Here is a 21,152-nt window from a genome sequence, read left to right on the forward strand (position 1 = left end):
CCCTGGTGCTTTCTCTGCTTTCAGCAATTAGCACAAACTCTGGCACTGCTAGCATTCAAACACAGGAACACATTAACACCTCAGTTTAGTATTTAACCCCTTTCCACAAGTGCATACATGTCATTTATTCTCGCAAACATTTAAACAGTCAGTAAGGGGTATTTAGCAGCAATTCCTATTTGATTAGATTGATAGCAGTTAAGCTAGTTAACATGGATTAAACAAATGGCTACCAGCCACTTTGAGAATATGAAGCACATTAAAGCAAGCTCTGGGAAATTGTCAATGCTGAGATGTTGCAGGATGCATTGAATCCTTGGTAAAAAAAACACATTTTGTCAGGCTTGTCCCGGGCTGTATGTTTTCTTCTCTATGGATGAGGTTGTGTCAGTACTTTCATCTGCACCCTCAAAAGAACTTTAATTGAACTTTAACAAAATAAATGTGTTTTTCTTTCTCCTTTTATGTACCTGACAGACTGTCAGACAGCATATGTGGTACTCTTATGTAAAAATTAAGTGAACCAGTTACTCCTGTTCTGTTTGGCTCATGTTGAGCTTTGTGTTAAAAAAAGTACTTTTCAATAGATGAGCTTTCCAGCTGCTGATTAAGTCCATGGCTCAAAGCCTTTGGGGGCTCGCTGACCTGAACTAACTCTCGTGTCTCTCTTTCTCTCTTCTGTGCAGGTACAACTAGGCAGCCTAAAGAAGGAGAAGTTCCAGGAGTAGACTACAACTTTGTGACCATTGAGCAGTTTGTGGAATTGGAGAGAAGTGGAGCTTTGCTGGAAAGTGGAACCTATGAAGGTAAAGTGAAAACTCATTGGCCATGTTGCATCAGCAAGACTCATCATTCAATATATGTCAAGTACATATTTTTTGTACCAATATCTCGTTAGTGGCAATAATACCTAACCTTAAAGCCATGTCTTCACTAGAACATAAACAAAGTTTAAACTTCTCATCCATAATGCCTTTTTCTCCCACCGTGTTTAGAAAACGCTCTCCATTATTGCATAATTCGGAAATCGATGACTTTAGGAAACTAAAAATGGAGGTTTCAAATGTAAATGGTTTAGTGCGGATGACATAAGGTGTGAAACATTCTCTATACAAATGCATGAATGCAAATAATTCTAGTATTTCAAGCTCAATTTCATGTGTCTCAATAGCCACGTTTCCACTATCGGGCCAATTGAGGGCATGCTAGTGCATGCCAGGGCCAGTTGCATCCCCACTGTCACATTCGGGGCTTCATCATGCCCCCTTTGGGCTTTCTCGGGACCAACTGCCGACTACCCTTGGGCCAAACAAGGCCAACTGGGGATTGAGGCAGGTGTCAAAGGTAGTGTTTTGCCAGACTTGCTAGGTTGCATATCCAGCACACAACGGGACAGGTTTGGTAAAAAATTGCAGACAAGCACAAATTAAAATGCACAATGGACAAAGCGGTGCCCAAAGAACTTTCTATGGTTTGACATCATGGACAGTGCGCTAGGACATCGTCCCACTGTTAGGAGAGAGACCAGTCGGGACACCATGGAAGTTACTGTCAGGTTGTCAATGCTAACTTACCTTGCTAGCTAGCTAATATTTATAAGCAATATAAATTAGATATTCTAGATAGCATGATAAGTCAGCTTGAGCTTGCTTGTGAAATGTGTGATGGGGTGTGTGACATTGGCACCAAGGTGACGTATTAAGGGTGAGTTTTAGTGCAATGCTGTGGGACTTTTGGCTCGGTGGTGGGAACGCAGATCGATTTTGGTCTTGCGGATCGAGGTCTGAGGCTATTGGCCCCGGCTGGCCTGTTAATAGCCCTGTCTCCAGATAATCTTGGAGTAAATGCAAAGCTACCTCAAATATATTTGTATCATCCTGTGGGACGATCTCAAAAGCGGACTAATCACAGCTGTTGTGGTTCTGCGTTGATGCATGTCGTAATTACATTTTTGGAGAGGGATGATGTAAAGGGATTAATGGAAAGGAGGAGGCAAGAACCGGCTTGACAGTATAAATAATAGTTTAATATAAAATTGAACCAAACTGACAAACACACACACACACAGGTGTCTGGCAGCTGCCCGTAAATCTCTCTCTCTCTGTTGCACTGCTGTCTCCAGCTGGCCCTTATCCCTCTCGGGCTAATCAGCCCAATTAGGGGCTGGGTGTGCGGAATCATGATCCGGCCCTGCCCGCCGCCCAGACGTATCAGGGTGCATCGTTGGCTATGTTGTAACCGCTGAAGCTACCCATAGCTTACCTTGTAGGTTCAACACAGAAGTAAAAATACGAGATAGATTTAGGGGTGGGCTCTTTTAATGTGGACCAGAAGCAACCACAGAGCAATGGCCTAGCAATCACCCAAAAAACCCTAGAAAATTAATGCAATAAAACACACAGAACAACTTAGCAACTGCATATTAATGCCCTGACCACCACCCACAACACCCTATCAAGCAGTTGAAATGTTACAGTTGAAAAGCATCTATCTGGCAGTACCCGCAGTTAATTTATCAACCTGATATAAAAATACCCTAAAGGGAATGTGAGCTTCTCGGCCTCATGAGCTTAGCCTTTTTTTTCTCTTAAAAGGTCCAACAACTCCATTCCTAGAATAAATAGCCCTCTTCTACTCTCTCTTTATCTATTAAGCACTCCGATTACATCCACTATGTGAAGTATAGCTTTTTCTATGACCTAAAAGGGACAGAAGAAATCTCCATGAAATACATTAAAGGAATATTCCGGATTCAAGTTAAGCTCAATTTGTGGCAAAACATTGATTACCACAAAAAATTATTTTGACTCGCCCCTTCTTTTCTTCTAAAAAAATAAGTAAATAAATAGAAAAGAGGTTACGTTGAGGCACTTACAATGGAAGTGAATGGGGAAGTTTTTTTGAGGGTTTAAGGGCAGAAATTTTAAGCTTATAATTTGATAAAGGCACTTGCATTAAATCTTTTGTTAAATCTTGTTTATAATTTGAGCTATACAGTAATTTTTATGGTTGATTCAGGGTTTACAGTGTTACATCGTCATGGCAACAAAGTTGCAAAAGTAGAGATAACTTGTATGCACTTAAAAATCATGTTAACACGCATAGTGTTTATGTCTTGCGGCTATTTATTTTTATTTTTTGGAGTATTTTAATATATACAAATTGGTTAAAGTGGTAAGTGCCTCACTTTAACCCATATTATAGTTTTTTTAAGAAAAGGAGGGACAGTGGGGGCCTGGGTAGCTCAGCGAGTATTGACGCTGACTACCATCTCTGGTGCCACAAGTTTGAATCCAGGTAGTGACTCCAGCCAGGTCTCCTTAGCAACCAAATTGGCCCGGTTGCTATGGAGGGTAGAGTCACATGGGGTAACCTTCCCCGTGGTCGTGATTAGGGGTTCTTGCTCTCAATGGGGCACGTGGTAAGTTGTGTCTCTGCAGTGTCATGCACAATGAACCATGTGATAAGATGTGCAGATTGACTGTCTCAGAAGCGGAGGCAACTGAGACTTGTCCTCTGCCACCCGGACTGAAGTGAGTAACCGCGCCACCACGAGGACCTACTAAGTAGTGGGAATTGGGCATTCCAAATTGGGAGAAAAGGGGATAAAAAAGTTTTATTTTTGTAGGACTCAACATTATACCACAAATGCAGTTGATCGACCTTAACGTGTATTGAACTCAGTGGTTTTATTTTCATGTTGTTTGTTTTGTAATTTTATAGATCGTGACTATCATTGTAAAGACCTCTGAGATTCTTTAATAGAATAGTGTCTGGTTTATAAATGGGATATGTGCAGTTTTTACAGAGGGTTTTAAGAGTGCTCTTAAATCTAATATACAAAAGCAATGTTTAAGTCCCTGGATGGGAGAAAGTGTAATGTGTGTAATGTGTCTTTCTTTCTTATAGCCGGTTTTGGTCTTTATAGACTTATTACACAGCTATTTACCAAAAGCATGAAATATTGATTTGAGAAATGATTTTATTATGCAAACTTGCAAAGAAAGAGTGTGTGGAGTGATAGAAGAGACATGAAACTAGCAGAATTATATAGAAAAAAGTTTCCTGGGAAACCTGTCAAAACAGTGTAGTATTATGCAAAAATATTTGACTGCAGAATGACACGATTGACCATTCAGAATCGAGTATTCCAGAGAGCCATGTAATAAACTGAAACACTGAGAAACACTTTAATATACACTTTAGAAACACTAAATATATTAAATATGGGTGGCTTAGTATTAGCAATGTGCAACTCGGATTCATTCTTTTGTCATTATTTGGAAATCTATATTTAGGAGTTACAGCTGCTGTGTGCTGCAGCATCAAGTCAGGTAGTGACTCCAGGAGAATTGAGGGTGTAGAACCAGATGCCCTGCACTGCTCTAGTGCCTGTTCATCCCAGGAGAGCTGTGGCACTTTTACTGAATCTGTAAACACAGAACAGCACTCGTACACACACACAGAGATACACACATATCATTTGAGCAACAGTTTGTGTCTAGTGTTGTACAGGTGATGTTTGAGGCTGTTTCTGTTTGCCTGCAGAGACTTGATGATCTATGCTGAAAACATAGGAGGATGATTGGGCACTCAGAAGATTGGGACATTACAAACACATAACACACACAGAACTGTAACACTTGGGTATCTATGTTGTAAGTTTTATGGCAATATCCTTCTAAAATAAACACTAGAGGTGCTATAACAACAATTCATTTTACACGAAAACAGCAGTTTATCAGATCAAAAACACTTTATGCCCTGATCTTCACACAATGCTATCTTGTGACATTTTAGCATTTGCAATGCATTACTTTCATTACAAGTCCTGAGGAACACGTGACAAGTCAACATGTGAGCCTTAAGTGTCATAGAAGCACCACAATATGGTGTGGTTGCTTCAGAAATTGTGTTTTTCATCTCAAATTAGATTTTATGACAATACTGACTTTCTTTTAGCTCCACATAATGGGCATGTCACCTCGGAACAGATGTGATACATGTAAGAAACCATGTAATACCATTGTGCAGAAATGATCTGCAGTTGGTTTCGGTTTTGATGTAATGGAATGTAGGTAAGGTGTTTAACTGCACCGGGAAATTTTACAAAAAAATAAACAAGAGGTTTCAATAGTTTTTTTGCTAAATCCGTTTATTAAATTTCCTCAATGAAATAAAACAGTTTAAGGCATTAACATGAATTCACAGTTAAGGCATGGGCCATAAAGGGATATGTTTCCTTTATGTGATTTTTTGAGCTACAAAGTCGTGATCACCCTTCACTTGCTTTGTGAGGACCTACAGAGCTGAAATATTCTTCTAAAACTCTTTGTTTGTCTTCTGCAGAAGCAATAAAGTCATGCAGATCTGGGATGGCATGAGGGTGTGTAAATGATGAGAGAATTAACATTTTTGGGTGAACTGTCCTTTACAATGAAACCCAAACCAGACTCACACCCAAGACTATGTGACCTAACAAGTGTCAGAAATAAACTTGTAAATGAAGGGGCAATTTTGCTCCCTGGATTTGATTTTCAGGAACATTTAAGGCCTGAACTGGACCCAAACCTGAAATCATTGACTCTCTTTATAATTTCCAAGCAAATATACCAAGCAATTGGATATTTTTGCTCCCACATTTCAGGGGAATTTTGAAATTTTTGCCCCAAGCCCCTCTTAATTTCTGACCCTGGACCTAACCCGACCTGAATGGTACCAGAAACCAGACTCAAATTTCTTAATTTCTTCTCCAAGCAAGCATTGTTGCAATAGGCTGTTTTTTATGGAAGCATCGTTGGCAAAATTCATAACATAAGTAAACATGCATGGTTTTTACAAGGCACGGTGTCCCTCAGCACACCAGAACAGAAGAAAAAAATGTCTTACTGTACATCAAACACTAAAACTTAACTCCGTGCAGAACAATTTGGAATCCTTTGTAACAATGTAACAGTCACAAGATAGTCCTTTGCAGCCTGAACATTTTCACAACAATCTTGAGACCTCTTTATCTTGTCAAGGTGTCTAAATAATGCGACAATCCAGTACAAGACTTTGAAGACACAGTAAGAACATAGTAAAACAATAGAAAAACAGAGCAGACATATGCAAACACGTGTGAACACGTACCCGTAACTCGTCTGTGAGTGAGAGTGCATGCACAAAGCAAGTTAGGTAGGCCTGTTTATTTTTTCACTGCTTAGAAACCCAACTCGAAGTCATACTTGGAATTCTGACCCCAACCCAGCCCTAAACCCAGCGGTTTCTCAGGTGTCAATGGGCACAGGTCAGGTTGCAGACCTCTAATTTACAGGTTTTCTACTTTTAAAGTATAATCTGTGTAATATCGTGCCTGTAAACATGCTCAGTTATGCGCCAAATGTCCCTGTCCTTCTGATAGAACTGATCTGATTTTTGATTGTATGCAGATAACTATTATGGCACGCCCAAGCCCCCGGCAGAGCCCAGCCCACTTCTGCTGAATGTAGCAGAGCAACTGTTGTCAGGCCCCACACCCAGAGCAGAGGGCAAACGCAGACGCAACAAATCCGTCAGCAACATGGAGAAGGCTGGCATCGAGCCACCCGAGGAGGAAGAGGAGGAGAGGCACATCGTCAACGGCAACGGAGTGGCCGTCACCCCAGGTGAGGAGCTCTCGATCAGTGATGCCATCTTGTCTGTGAGTGATCTCTATTTTGTACAGGGTTGGGGAGTAATGGAATACATGTTATGGGAATACATATTTAAAATACAAAACACAAGTAACTGTATTCCACTACCATTACAATTTAAATCATTGGTATTTAGAATACAATTACATTCAAAAAGTATTTTGATTACTGAAGAGATTAATTTGCATTTTATTGTCATTTAATTTGATATTTAGTCCTTTCAGATGGAAAACATTTATACATATAAATGATGTGATCTAAAGTGGATTTGAACAGCGGTGAAACACTTTCTTATGATGTGTTACATTCATACGAGCAGACAGAGAAGTACGTTTGAAGTTTGGAGTAGAAGAAATAGAAATAAACCTTGTGTAAATGCAATTTTTGCCATTTTACATGAACATGTTACCAGACACCATCATATTTTTTTATCAAGAAAATTCACGTTGGATCATAATTTTTTTTTCTAGAAAGACCTTTAATATTAGGGCAAAAATCATATTCTTGATCATAATTTTTGTATTGTTTTCCTGTAAAAATATCTAAAGATCCTTAAAAAAAAATCAGTTTGATTTATCTTGTTTTAGAAACAACACTGCATAAGATATTTAGGTTTTTCAGAGGATGTATTTTTAACTTGTGTATTTTGTCTTGAGTTTTAATAGTCAAAACAAGTGGGGAAAAAAAATCTACCAGTACTGAAGAAGTAATCCAAAGTATTTAGAATACAACCCAATTCTGAAAAGTTGGGACAGTATGAAAAATGCTAATAAAAACAAAAAGGGATGATTGGTAAATTATATTCACCCTTATCTATATTGAAAGCACTACAACTACACATTTTATGATGTTTTTCCTTGTGAATAATTTTTATTTTTTTTATGTACAGTAATTTCAAATCAGATGATTGCAACATGCTCCAAAAACGTTGGATCAGTCGAGTGTGTAACCACCATTTCTTCTAATAACACTTAAGCATTTGGGCACTGAAGACACACGTTTGTTAAGTTTATAAAGTGGAATTTCCCGGCATTCATCCATTATGTAGGTCTATAGCTGCATAATTGTACGGGGTCTTCGTTGCTGTATGGCGTACTTCATAATGCGCCACACATTCTCAATTGGAGACAGGTCAGGACTTCAGGCAGGCCAATCTAGCACCCGCACTCTCTGATAACATAGTCATGAACTTGAAATCCTGCATGTGGTTTGAAGTTGCCTTGCTAGGAAATACAGGGATGTCCCTGGAAAAGACATTCTGGATGGCAGTATATGTTGCTCCAACATTTTTACATATCTGTCTGCATTCATGGTGTTCTCACAGATGTGCGAGTTAGCCATTACATGGGCACTGACACACCCCTGACCCATACAGACACTGGCTTTTAAACCTGATGCTAATAAAAGCTTGGACGGTCCTTTTCCTCTTTGGCCCAAAATCTATTTCTTCAAAATCTATTTGAAATGTGGACTAAAAAAACACAGTTCCACTGTTCTACTTCCCATCTAAGATGAGACCGAGCCCAGAGAAGTTGGCAGTGCTTGTTGATGTATGGCTTCTGCTTTACACAGTAAAGTCTTCACGTGCATCGGTGGATGCAGCGGTGAGTGGTGTTGACTAACAAAGGTTTACTAAAGTAATCTCAAGCCCATGTTCATGATATCAATTACAGATGAATGATATTTTTTAAGTCAGTGATATCTGAGGGATCAGAGATCACACACATTCAGAAGTGGTTTTTATTTTGCCCGTTTCACACTGAGATTTGACCAGATTCCTTGAATATTTTAACTATATTGTGCACTGAAATATATTGAAATGCCCAAAATCCTTCAAATTTGTCTTTGGGGAACATTGTTCTCCAAGTGCTGGATTATTTGCTGAAGCATCTGTTTGTAAATTGACAAGTCTCGAAGGAACCTTGCTCTTGAAGGACTAGGCTGTTTTTTGAGGCTCCTTATATACTATGACATGATTGCCTCACCTGTTTAACATCTACAGTTTCACATCACCTTGTTATTTTAACTCGTCAAATTTGTATTTGTCTTAAATTGCCCAGTCTCAACTTTTTAGGAGCATGTTGCAATCATCTGATTTGAAATTACTGTATATTAAAAAAAAAAAAAGAAAAAAATGAAATTCACAGGGTAAATCATCATATAATGTGTAGTTGTAGTGCTTTCAATATAGCAAAGGGTGAACATAATTTACAAATCAATAATTTGTATTTTTATTCACATTTTTCAGACTGTCCCAACTTTTTTGGAATTGGGGTTGTACGTTACTGACCTTGAGTAATCTAACAAAATACATTGCAAAAGGCATTTTCCAGCATGTATTCTGTAATCTGTAGTGGAATACATTTCAAAAGTAATCCTCCCAACCCTGCCTGTGTAGTAAATTAGCTTAGAGCAGGGTTACTAGCATAGAGATTATTACAGTTGGTCCACTAGATGCATCATGTATCATAGCAACTGTCTCCACTCTATGTTACCTCATAGTTACCAACTGTTGTGAGGGCAATAGCATAGCAACCACCACAACAGCATGTTATCACACGTTTCCTATTTTTCTCTCCATAACTGCAGCTCTGTGGTGCGGAAACGTGCATCAAGTCGGCATGTACTGTGAGAACCTCTTTGTTTTGTTCTTGCTTCAGTACACCAGCGTGATATGGTGGTTACAATCTAAGAATAATGAAATTTAGAAGTAGAGGTCCAGTAGGATAAACATTTTAATTTGATACTAGGGTCTTTTTCTCTAGTGAAAAATGTAAGAAACCACTCAAATTCTCTCCATGCGAAGCACAACTCCCAATTGATTCCAACAGTTTGATGTTAGCATGTTGCTAAGCTAAAAATTTGATATTCTAAGCACAAATCTCACTGATAAAATACAAAAATATAGTGTACAATTTACAGGCAGCCAATCGTTATCATAAAATAAATCTTGACAGGATGACCAGGACCCTGTCGGAAACACTCTCTACATTAATGGACTCTACTAAGAGCATCATGTTGTTAGCTTAGCAACATGCTAATGTCAGTCTCTACTGGAATCAATTGAGAGTTGAATCTCCTGTGCAGAGTGCTATTTGTGTGGCTAGGTCAAGTTGCTGAATATTTAGAATGCTCCAAATTAGTCGCTTATGAGGTTCCATCTTAGTCAGAGGCAGTATAAGGATGAGGAGACTATGGAGGCTGTAGGAAAGTGTCGCTTTACAGTTAAAAGGGCCAGTGGCATGATTTGAGCCAATGAACCAAGATTTATGATACCGCTGTTGCCAAATTGTATTGCTGATTTCAAATATTCCTGCTGAATTGTGCCTTTCACCGTGTCCACGCCAGATGCAAGTGCTGCATAAAAAGCAGATTGCTCCCATTATAATCAATAATCACTGGAAGTGTCCACTGCGGCGTGTTGCACAGCACAGGTTGGAGGTACAGTGTTACCTACAGTAGCATTACATTAATAATTATATCAAAAGTAAGTGTTTTTTATACTAGTGAATTTCATTTGAATAGAAAATATGATGTTTTTTCATCCATTAACAGTTCTTTCCAGTGTAGACTGCATCAAGCGGTTGTGGCCCGCCTCTTTAATGGACATGTCTGGTGTAGACAGGCGGTTAGTATTTACAGTAGTTAGCTGCTTATTTAGGCAGTAGACAGCAAGGGAGCTCACTAGGTTTTGGATCAGTGCCACTCTCTTCCCCTCACTGTCTTTTGTGCTTCTGTTTTGGGACCTACAACCTCCATAACTCAAACTAGGACACGTTCATCTCTCTCTCTGTTTTGTTTCTCACCCAAGACTCCATTTTAATCACTCTACTCTGCTTTCTCTCCTTCAGTCCAGCTAACTTTATCTCTGTCTATTCCTCCATCATTTCTCACTGTCTTTTTGCTCTCTCTCGTTCTAACATCTCTCTGTTACAGTGACCTGCTTTTCGGTTCTCTCAGAAACTCAAAATCTCAATTACAGCTCTCTCTCTCTTATAAATATTTTCTCTGTGTATCTCACTCACTTTCACCAGTTTTCTCTGTAGTCTTAGACTTGGATTTTCAACAGCAGTTTCGGTAAAAGTTGGATGCATTTCTTGGAATATTGCGTTGGATGATCTTAAATTTGACAGCATCTTTTTATAAGCTTAGATGCTCTTCTTGATAATGTTGCTGAATTATATTGCACCGTACATCATTTTCAATCTGCTTCTACTGTCTAAATTTTCTTGACTGATGAAGGCGCTCAAATCGGAGATGCAGATTTGCATTTCTGTTGTTTAAAAGTTATGGGTTTAATTTTGTCTTCTTATGGCGGTATGCAGTTTAACAGAATTTAGCAGCTGATACTAAAGTACATTAGCTCAGTGCAGTATTTTCCATGATGCATTTAGCTACAATAAGTTCTGCCAATGTTCTTTAATGAGAGCCCACCCCAGTGCAAAGACAAAGGGTTTTAGATTAGACATTTAGACGTTGAAATTTGTTTAGCTAATGTAGCTCGTGACTTAAAGATGTCTTATTGGTATACAAAATAGCTATTGACTTTTGTTAAGGTAACTAATGTAGTAAATTACTTGTTTAGTCTCACGTAGCCAAACTTTTGATTATTGGATGGTCCACATTGCAGGTTATTTTGGCCAGGAACAGCCAACTTAGACAGGAAGAGATTGCAATACTGCAATCGACTGAACACAACAGAAATTCTGACTTCAACACCATTGCGGTTTATTTATGTACAATATAGTTAAACGTTTTTTCATTATCCAAATCAGTATCACAAGCTGTGTCTCGTTTTGAAGGCTATATGCTAGGTAGGACGCCTGCTTTGCAGTATACCGAGCTTCCTCCTTTAAACAAGTTTTGTTTAATTGAGATGGCCTTCGTTGGACAAACGTAACGTAACATAGTTGCTATGACAGCACGCCGCTCTTTAAGAAGTGTGAGCGCTTTTAGTGAGAAGGAAACAAAGTCCCTTTAGAAGGGAATGTATGAGGTACATTTTAGGAGAGTTATAATGATGTAAAGAGAAAAGAAAATAGATTTTACAGGTGTACTTTTAGTCTAATACTTTATTTTAATGATATATTAATATAATTATACATATTATGTGCATCTACTGAGGTACTTCAGCTTGGGAATTAACATTCCTTGTGTTCGAACATCACATTTACGGGCAAATTGGCGTCATTATTAAAGAATTGTGGCTTGTAAGTGCCCATGAAGGATACACCTCATGCACCCTCTGAATTCCTGTGAAAGTAGGCCGCATTCTGAAGCTGCATTCGAAGTGTCCTGCTCGCTTTTCTGAAACAAGACTGCCTCGTTGACGTATGAGGCCGACAAATGCGACCTCCGGAGGATGCAGCCTTCCAAACGAGACACAGCCACAAGCAAGAAAGTGTTTCTGTTTCTTGTGATGTTTTTTGACCATTGGCAATCCAGCTGATGTTGCATTACCGCCACCTACTGAGCTGGAGTGTGGAGCCTCACAAGAAAATCTTTCAGTGGAGTCAAACATTCGCTGTTGGAGTCAAACATTCAGTTCCCAAGGGACACACATGCACTATAAAAGTGTCTGTAAATGACAACCTGTGCATCCTGACTCCTGGAAACTTGCTGTAAAGCCTGCCAATCAGATTTGAGCTTGCTGTTTTAAGAATGCTCTGACCATTTTTGTGTGCAGGATTTCATTTGCTATTTCATTAACAGTTAACAGCTGAAGACAAGCTTACGTGAAGCCTTTTCCATTAAAGGAATAATTTTGTCTTTCATTAACATCAAGTCGTTGTATGACTTTCTCTGATGCGGAACACAATTCAGCATCAGTGGCTTAAAAAACACCCAACAGTATCATAAAAGTTTTCTGTATATCATATTCAATGTCTTTTGAAGGCGTATGATAGATTCAATCTATCTGAAATGAAATGGATTTTTCTATGAAAAACTTTACGTCCATTGACGATCAGGATATTAATTGAATTATTTCCTTTTGTGTTCCACATAACAAAGAAATTCATAGAGTTTGGATCCACATGAGGGTTTTAATTTTTTGGGTGAACTCTTCCTTTAAGATTTTTATTTTGGAGTTTTAATATTATTATTTAAAAATTGTAACACTTTATATGAAGCCCATATTTATAATGCATTGTAAAGGCATTATACATGCGTTATACTGCATTCATAATGTCTCATAATACACCTTATAATATGTTATAAGTTCTCATAAATTATTATAACTACAGTTATAATACATTATAAGACTGTCCCTATTCATAGTTATACTTAAGAGTATAATATATTATAACAATCAAAAGACTTTATGACAAGATCAATTTGTGAGTGCTCTTTGCCTGCTTTAAGTAACGTTACAAAATCAATATCCTCTTATAAACAGCCATAACATAAACTTGTAACATACAATGCATTACAAGTCAAACTTCTGCAGTGGAAGTTATAATAGTCTCCAAATAAGATTCACAAACATTAAAGTTTATTGAATAGAGTGCATTATAGAATCAGTTAGATTTTATTATTAATATTATTATTATTATTGGGTGTGTTTACACTCAAGCAGATTGGGGACATGTGTTATCAACATACATATTTTGACTGAGAGAGGGTTTCTGCTTTTCGTGAAATCTTCAAATATACATTGAATGGGTGTTATTTTGTTCATGTGGAATGTATATCATTTCAGACATTAGTTGTAATGTCTTATAACCACTTACAAATATCTTGTGGATGTTTATAAGAAGACATTGCTTTTTTCACTTTACTTAAAGCATACCTAATATACATTCTATTACAAATATATATAATCCATTATAACTAATGCAGATAAAATTGGATGTTGCTGGTGTTGTAATACATTATACTCTAAGGAATAACTGTGAATAGGTAAGTATTATAAATGTGGTTACAATACTTTATGAGAAGTTATAACATATCATAAGGTGTATTTTGAGACATTACTAATGCATTATAAATATGGGCTTCATAGAAAGTGTAACCAACATTTTTTTTAGCTAATTGTTTTTATGGATTTATTTATTTCAGAGTCCAGTGAGCATGAAGACAAAAGTACTGATGCTTCAGGAGAGATGCCCACCACAAGCCCATCCGAGACACCTACAGATGCCCCTAAAGAAGACACAGAACCCCCGAAATCTCCTCCCAAGCCGGATGAGAATGACGACATGGGTTCTCTACCGGATAACTGGGAGATGGCTTACACAGAGAAAGGAGAGGTGTACTTTATAGAGTGGGTATCATAATGTCATTAATCTGCATAGAGGATCAAGTTCCTAAAGGTTGGCTATCACTGACAAAGCTCAGATTCACAATAATATATCCAATTTGGCAACATTTTTAAAGGAATAATTTAACCCAAATTGTAATTCTGTTATTATTTACTTCACCTCATGTCGTTCCAAACCCAAATTATTTTCTTTCTACTGTGGAGCACAAAAGGAGCTATTGTAAAGTTGTCCATTCAACAGCAGTTAGTTGTGATGCATTTTAAAGCTTAAAAAAGCACCCAAAAGTGTCAGAAAAGCAGTCCATGTGACGTTCATCATACAAAGTGATCGTATGGCTTCAGAAGACTTGGAAAATGATTCACGAGCACATGGACTACTTTTATGACGTATTTGGGTGCTTTTTTAAGCTTTAAAATGTATCACTTTCAACTGCTATCATATGGAAATTGTTGGCCATACTTTAAAACAAATGTCTCTCATCTGGGGATTGCAAATTTGCAAGTCATCTTTCCTACTTTCGGAGCACTATGCGATCTTTACAAGTAAGTTAATCAAAAGGTTCAACTCAAATCATGTTTCATGTGCATTTATTTATTTATTGGCAAGTATTCTTGTAATAAGATGGATTATGAGGAGTTAGTCATTATTAACAATACAATATAAACACCAACAGAACTCCAACCGGAGGTAGAATTAAACTGTTTAACGATTTCTTTCTTCTCACATAATTATATCATGTCAATGCAAATCAATATGGTATGTCCAGGTATTTTTTATTTGGTTATTGGCAGTGTAATACGCAGGATAATGTACAGTCAGTCGGTTGTTATTTCAAATGAAAACGGATCACCTTGTCAGGCATTATTTTGCGATAAATACCGTCTGACTGCACATTATCCCTTACATTAACAAGCAGTTTGTTGAACATTGTGAATGGCTCTCAAACTTTCTAATCCTTTCCTTTCGTGCAAGTGACAATAAGCCCAAACATAAAATAAAACCAATAGACGTCTATGTTATGTACCTGTTTTATTTCCTGTAGCTTGTTTAACACGTATGTGTGCATTTCAGTCTTAGCTGTAACTGTTCAGTGCTGATTTTCCATAGTTACAATATGGTAAATGCCCATACAGACAATAGCAGATAGTTGTTTTCTCTTACACCATTCACAACAGAAGTTGTGTATGAGTGACTCTCCAAGGCCAGCTCTTTCACTGTTTCATGTCACTCCACACAAACAGTATGCACTGGCCCACACAGTGTGACTGTTCAGGGTTTAATGGAGTTGTCGAGCAGCCAATGGTGCCTTGTTTTTTCCGATCTCCCTCACAGACGGAGCGCCTTTAATTCTCAAACTGTAGACACTTCTCCATATGTCTATCTCTCACCACACCCACAATCATACTCACATTCTGGGCCAGATTAATCATCACAAAATGTCTCCACACATGCATTTAGGCCCATGTAAACTCCCCGAGCAACTGAACATAAGCTGCGGAAATGCAGAGTGCCAGTCGCACGTCCTTTGATGTACCTTTACATTAAATAAAGTCACTCCTCTCTGAAAGGGAGTTGAAGCAGGAAGAGACACCAGGGAGGGAGACACTAGCTGAAAGACAGAGCTACAAGGGCACAGAAGTGTGGAGTGTCATAGAGAGAGATTGTAGGGAGAAAGTGAGAAGTACATCAAAGGTGCACCATATTTTAGCCCCCGGCTGCAGTTTCTCTGGCCAGTCGCTTGAGTCCCATCACTGAGACAGTTGAGTCGCTTTCCTCCCACTGATCTCTGCTAGTTTTGACAAAAATGTGTCTCAGGGAGCAATAGTGTGCAACAGATGGGTCCAGTAAAAATCCTATTCATTTTCTCCAAAGAGAAATAGATTTTTAAGTACTGTATAATGTATAGACCTTTCAAGACAGACCTATCTTGCGCTTTAAGATTGTGAAGAGATTATGTTAGCTATGCTCCGGTAGAAGCCACAAGTCAGTGTGATTTTAACATTTTAAATATTTAAAAACGTTTAAAAACTACAGTATATTTCTCATAAAGAACTACACTACCCATAAGCCTGAAGATAAATCCACCAATCAGATAAGTCGCTTTTACAATAGAGTGCAACAGTGCACGCTCACTTTTCTTAGCCATTTTAGTTCCAAAAGTATTTTTCCCTTTCTTTTTTTTTTCTGTATAGATTATATAGAGTCTACTACAGAAATTGTACTTAAGTATAAAATCAATACATTTAAAATATATTCCAGAATATTCAGATATATACAAATAAAATAGTAGTTTGAGAGAAGGGAAGACGACTCGACTCATTTACAGTGAGTCACGAGAGTGGGCGGTCGCTGCAGGGCTCTTTTGCTGCACTTCGTTTGCTGCAGTTCTCTGATTGGTGGATCATTTTCCCTCATGGGGAGTGTCGTTTTTTAACCAGGAAGACTGCTGTGAAACACAAATGAATACAAAATGAAGTTGAAATAACACTGACTGATGGCTTCAACAGAAGCATATACTATCAATTAAAAACCTCTGAGCTCACGCTAGGTCTGTCTTTAAATGTTTATAAGTTATTGTTAATTATCAATTTCCCTATGGAAAAAACGTACATATTTGTTTGTATCTTGATATTTTGCAGTAGTCTTAGAATATAGATTTTATAATAATCATAATCAATCATTCGAATTCAGGTTTTTGATATACAGCACACTAAATTGGCACAACAGTTTAAGTGAATTTGCCCCTCAATGTTCAATTTTCCTCCCTCATTCACTAAGTCCCTCACATCTTTCTCTTCCTCTATCTTGCTCCTCCTCCTCTCTTTCTTGCTGTGCTAATGAGAAGCTTACAGCTAATTAAAAGTATCGATTGCCGTTTTGTTAAGCTAAACTTTTTTCTCACCCTCGTTTAGAGATGAGATCCCAAGAGACGCCCGTTCCATCTCTTTACTCTCATCAGTGTGATGATTTACAGTTGCAGTTTGCAGTTCTCTCATATCACTCTCTCTCTCACACTTCCTCTCTGTCTCTTTACCCTTTCTGCTCCATACCTCTTCTTTCCAGCCACAATACAAAGACGACGTCGTGGTTGGATCCCCGTCTCGCAAAGAAAGCGAAGCCCCCTGAAGAATGCAAAGAGAACGGTGAGTGTTTATCATTACCATAATTTGTCTCTGGCTGTATTCACACAGTAATATACTGTGGTTGTCAGTCGTGTTTTGAGTGTTAAATACACTTTGGTTATGAAATAGTGACTAGATCATTCTTTATCTGAAGTGACTCAGTGAACAGTGAGTATTTTAACGTTTACAGATTGGCTCCATTCACTTCCATTGTAAGTGCCTCAGTAACTCAGATTGTTTCTTCTTCTTTTTTTAAAGAAGGGAACAGAAGGGACAAGTCAAAATATTTTTTTTGTGGTAATCAACATTATGGCACAAATGCTTTCTCTTAAGCTCAACTTGTATAACACCGGAATAGTCCTTTAATATACGTATGTGATCAAAATGATCAAAATCAATGTCTTTTTTTACTAGTTTATGATTAACGTAATGCTAATTTTTAGTAATGAAAAAATATAAACATAATGATAGATAATTAAGCTTAAGTGTTAATCTTTCACAGAAGCTACGAAAGTGGCCCATTCAATCCATTGCAAGATTTTGGAAGAGTCCAAACTCTCCAGAACTTTTTCAGATTTTAATGATACCTCAAACCGCGTCGCTTGTTTAAGAGAGGTGTGCAATGGGACTTAACTGTAAGATTTTTGCCTCCCGAAAAAAATCCCATAGACTTGTATTAAAGGAGTGACTTCATCCATATCTCTCTGGAGATCAGAATATCATAAAGACTTGGGGGTGGCTCTTTTGATTTGAGCCTGTAAGCAACCATAGCAGAACACCCTAGCAAACACCCACAAAACCCTGGCATCAATAACTTTTGCACTTGCTTCTGAAAATGTAAAAATCAGTTTTTTCTGTTTATCTCCACACTCTGCTTCTAGTACTCCTGAGTGTGTTTGTGAAATGATCTTGAGCTGAAATATCTCAAAGTGTTAAATGAATCATGTCAGCATGGAGATCCACTGTTGTTCCACCTGCTATAAAAGGTTTTATTCATCGCCAACTTCCTCCCAGTTCTTCGGTCTATTATAATTTTGCAATACAATCAAGTCTGCCAGTCCATCAGGGGCTGCTTGTTATCATGCGTGTGTGTTTGTGGGTATGTGCGTGAAAGCGCATTTTACATGTCAGCTGATTTCCACAGTTCAAAGGCCTGTCAGCCTGCGTTGCGAAAACTCCCATCATCACTGCGGCTTATTGCATATGTGTGCGTGTTACGCAACTCAGCTACCCTCTTTTGTTTCAGAACTGATGGGAAGATACAGCTCTGAATTCAAATCACAGTCTGCTGTTATCTTGAAAACATCATGTTGCTCATGTAACTAGATTGTTTGTGCTTTAACTTTTCTAAGCATTCTCACTTACGATTTTCGTAAGGCGGAATATCTAATAGTCTTACATATATGGAGGGACCCAAGCCATATCTAGAGATCAGAATATCATAGAGACTTGGGGGTGGGCTCTTTTGACTGGGACCAGTATGTAACCATCTAGCAACCACCTTAGGGCACCTTAGCAACAGCATAGCAATACCTTGGAAATCACTCTCAACATTAGCATTCATCATCACTGTGGATTAGGGCATGCAACAACTACTTGAGTAGTCAATTAGATTTGCCATGTAGTCATGTGTCGAGAAAACATGGATTAAGTTCAGCCGATACTGGATTTTCCCAATACCGATAATGAAGGTGTTGGAGGAAATCCGATAACTGATTAATGAGCCAATTTGAGAACTATTGTTGTTGAATTTTGCTTTCAAGCAATAGTCAAAAAGCAACTATCAGTGCCGATTAATTGGGAAAAATGGTAATTCGGTTTATCATTCCAAGAGATCGGTTGTCATTCCACACTTGTCCAAATCCATGGAACACCAAAGGAGACGTTCAGCAGAATGTTTGCCCCAGTCTGGGGGGCAATTTCACTGCATCTTTTTTTCCAAAGAATGACTGAGGCTGACTGTGGCAGGACGGAGGGCGGGGCCGGGTCGTGATCCTACACACCCGGTCACGTATTAGACTAATCAAGCCTCCGAGAGGGATAAAGGTCGACTGCAGAGGATTGTGCGGGAGAGAGAGATAGTTTACGGACATGTCCGTCATGTGTGTGTTTGTCTTTTGTTTAAGTTTTATATTAAACTATTATTTATATTGTCAAGCCGGTTCTCGCTCCTCCTTTCCATTGACTGCCTTACACTGACATTCTACCTAACATCTCTTTTTGCATTCCGTGGAAGTCATATGAGTTTGCCCTCTCGTTTCAGAACTGAAGAGAAGACATATCTCTGGAATCAAATCAGAGTCATTGACTGTTGTCTTTAATACCGTCACGCTCAAGTTCCTCGAATGTTTGTTTCCCTGCAAATATTTACCGCAGCAGAAAGTGAAGTTTTGCTAGATATTCCGATGTCTTCTCTCCTGTTTACCTGTCATCTCTCTGACTCTGTCACTGTGTATCCCTCTCTGATGGTGAGAATTCTCTGGGATGGCAAGTGAATGAATAAACAAACCTAACATGTCTCTCCATGTCTGTCACTCCAGTTTCAGTGCTATTTCATCATTTCTGAAGCCGTCACTGTCAGTGAGCGCTCCAAAAAATAAAAAAGTACATGCACAGACTCACTGGGAACAGGTGGAGATATCGTTACAGAAACAGATGTGTGGATAGATTGATGGATGTGGCTTAATCAATTGACAGCTGTGTCAATACAGGAATTGTGTTTTGTTTTCGCTGTGATATTGTACAGATTAGCTCAATTAATCAAAAATGCACGGGCAAAAACCCAACAGCTTTGCACACTCAGCGGTGAGATGTTTAATCATGCGAGTTGCATGATGTGTCACAGCAATTTTGCGCTATTTTGCATTCTTAGAATCACAACAAGCCTCATTTACTGTAGATGTAACATTTCATATTGGATTTGAATATTGGAATATTGTGGTTCATAAATGTTGCGAGCAGCATTTCTTAGCTGATATTGCTTTCAGTTTTTCTCAGGACTAATTAGTTCAGTCGCTGTCAGAAGCAATTTTATACTCCATAAACACTGATACACACAAATTCGTTTCACTTGAAGAAACAGTCTGTTTTAGACTAACCTAATTCTCTCTCTCGTTCTCTAAAAGATTAGAATACAAGTATTAAATGTGATTACTGTACCACTGACATCACCAAACAGAATTTAAAGTAATTACTGTTTTCAAACAGTCTTCCTGAAGACTAAACTTCCATTGGTCAAAATACAGAAAATTGGTTTGGTTAAGCCAACGTTGCTGTTTTGTGCTCCGAGTGTGAACGCCCCTTTAGAATGCATGCTAATTTAAAAGCTTAATGTGTACATACAATTCAAGTTAGAATCCGAGCAAGTCCTTGTAGAATATTCTCAACTCCGTACTAAAGGACAAAAGGCACATATGGCTTTATTGACGGCGTATAAGAAGTATATGGCGTTATTGATGGGGGGTTATTTTGGGAGACCGAGTCTGGCAGACAGCAGAAGATTACAAAGCATGCGTTTGAGTGTTTGTTTTTGTGATAACACACACACGTTATCAATCAGTGAACTTTCAGACAGGGTGAAAGTGAGTCAGTGAATGAAGAAGTGAAGGAACTTTCAAAAAGAGAGAACTTTTCCTCCTTTATAAAACAGGCCAGATTTCTTACATTGCAATTTAAATTGCGTATTATGTTGCAATTTGTAAAAAATAAAAACAAGATACAGGCCAACTGGTTTGCCATTTTTTTAATGTATTTACTAAAGCCAGCTTTTGAAGCTGACATTTTTCACATTGGACCCTGCCTGTGAACATTTATTCATTTTAGGCATATGGCTGCAGTTCATGTTAGTTCTACTCATCATACTTTCTTTTGTTTCCATCTCTTTTCTCTCTTTCTCCATTCTTGCTCCCTCCACCTTCCTCATTTTGATAAAGGTCAAAGCTTTTAACAGTTGCCTGCTTTTATGGCATAGGGCAGCCAGGATTTTAAACAGCAGTATTATTTAAATCTTGTGCAAACCGAATGCAAATATTGAAGGAAGTAATTAGCATGAGTTCCCAATTATCAAAAGAATGTAAGGTGGGTTACTCTATATT

General features: G+C 38.2%; 1 protein-coding gene across 1 annotated transcript in view; it reads left to right on the forward strand.

The window, feature by feature from the left end:
• The window catches only part of LOC127639271 (membrane-associated guanylate kinase, WW and PDZ domain-containing protein 2-like), a 321,578-nt gene that overhangs the window by 201,366 nt on the left and 99,060 nt on the right, over nucleotides 1–21,152 (forward strand). The window contains exons 3-6 of the mRNA XM_052121194.1: nucleotides 687–806; nucleotides 6,432–6,647; nucleotides 13,734–13,938; nucleotides 17,000–17,079. Coding sequence (XP_051977154.1) covers nucleotides 687–806; nucleotides 6,432–6,647; nucleotides 13,734–13,938; nucleotides 17,000–17,079 — 621 coding nt within the window. The remainder of the gene's footprint in view (nucleotides 1–686; nucleotides 807–6,431; nucleotides 6,648–13,733; nucleotides 13,939–16,999; nucleotides 17,080–21,152) is intronic.

The sequence above is a fragment of the Xyrauchen texanus genome, chromosome 47 (genome assembly GCF_025860055.1).
Source record: "Xyrauchen texanus isolate HMW12.3.18 chromosome 47, RBS_HiC_50CHRs, whole genome shotgun sequence".
Lineage (NCBI taxonomy): Eukaryota > Metazoa > Chordata > Actinopteri > Cypriniformes > Catostomidae > Xyrauchen > Xyrauchen texanus.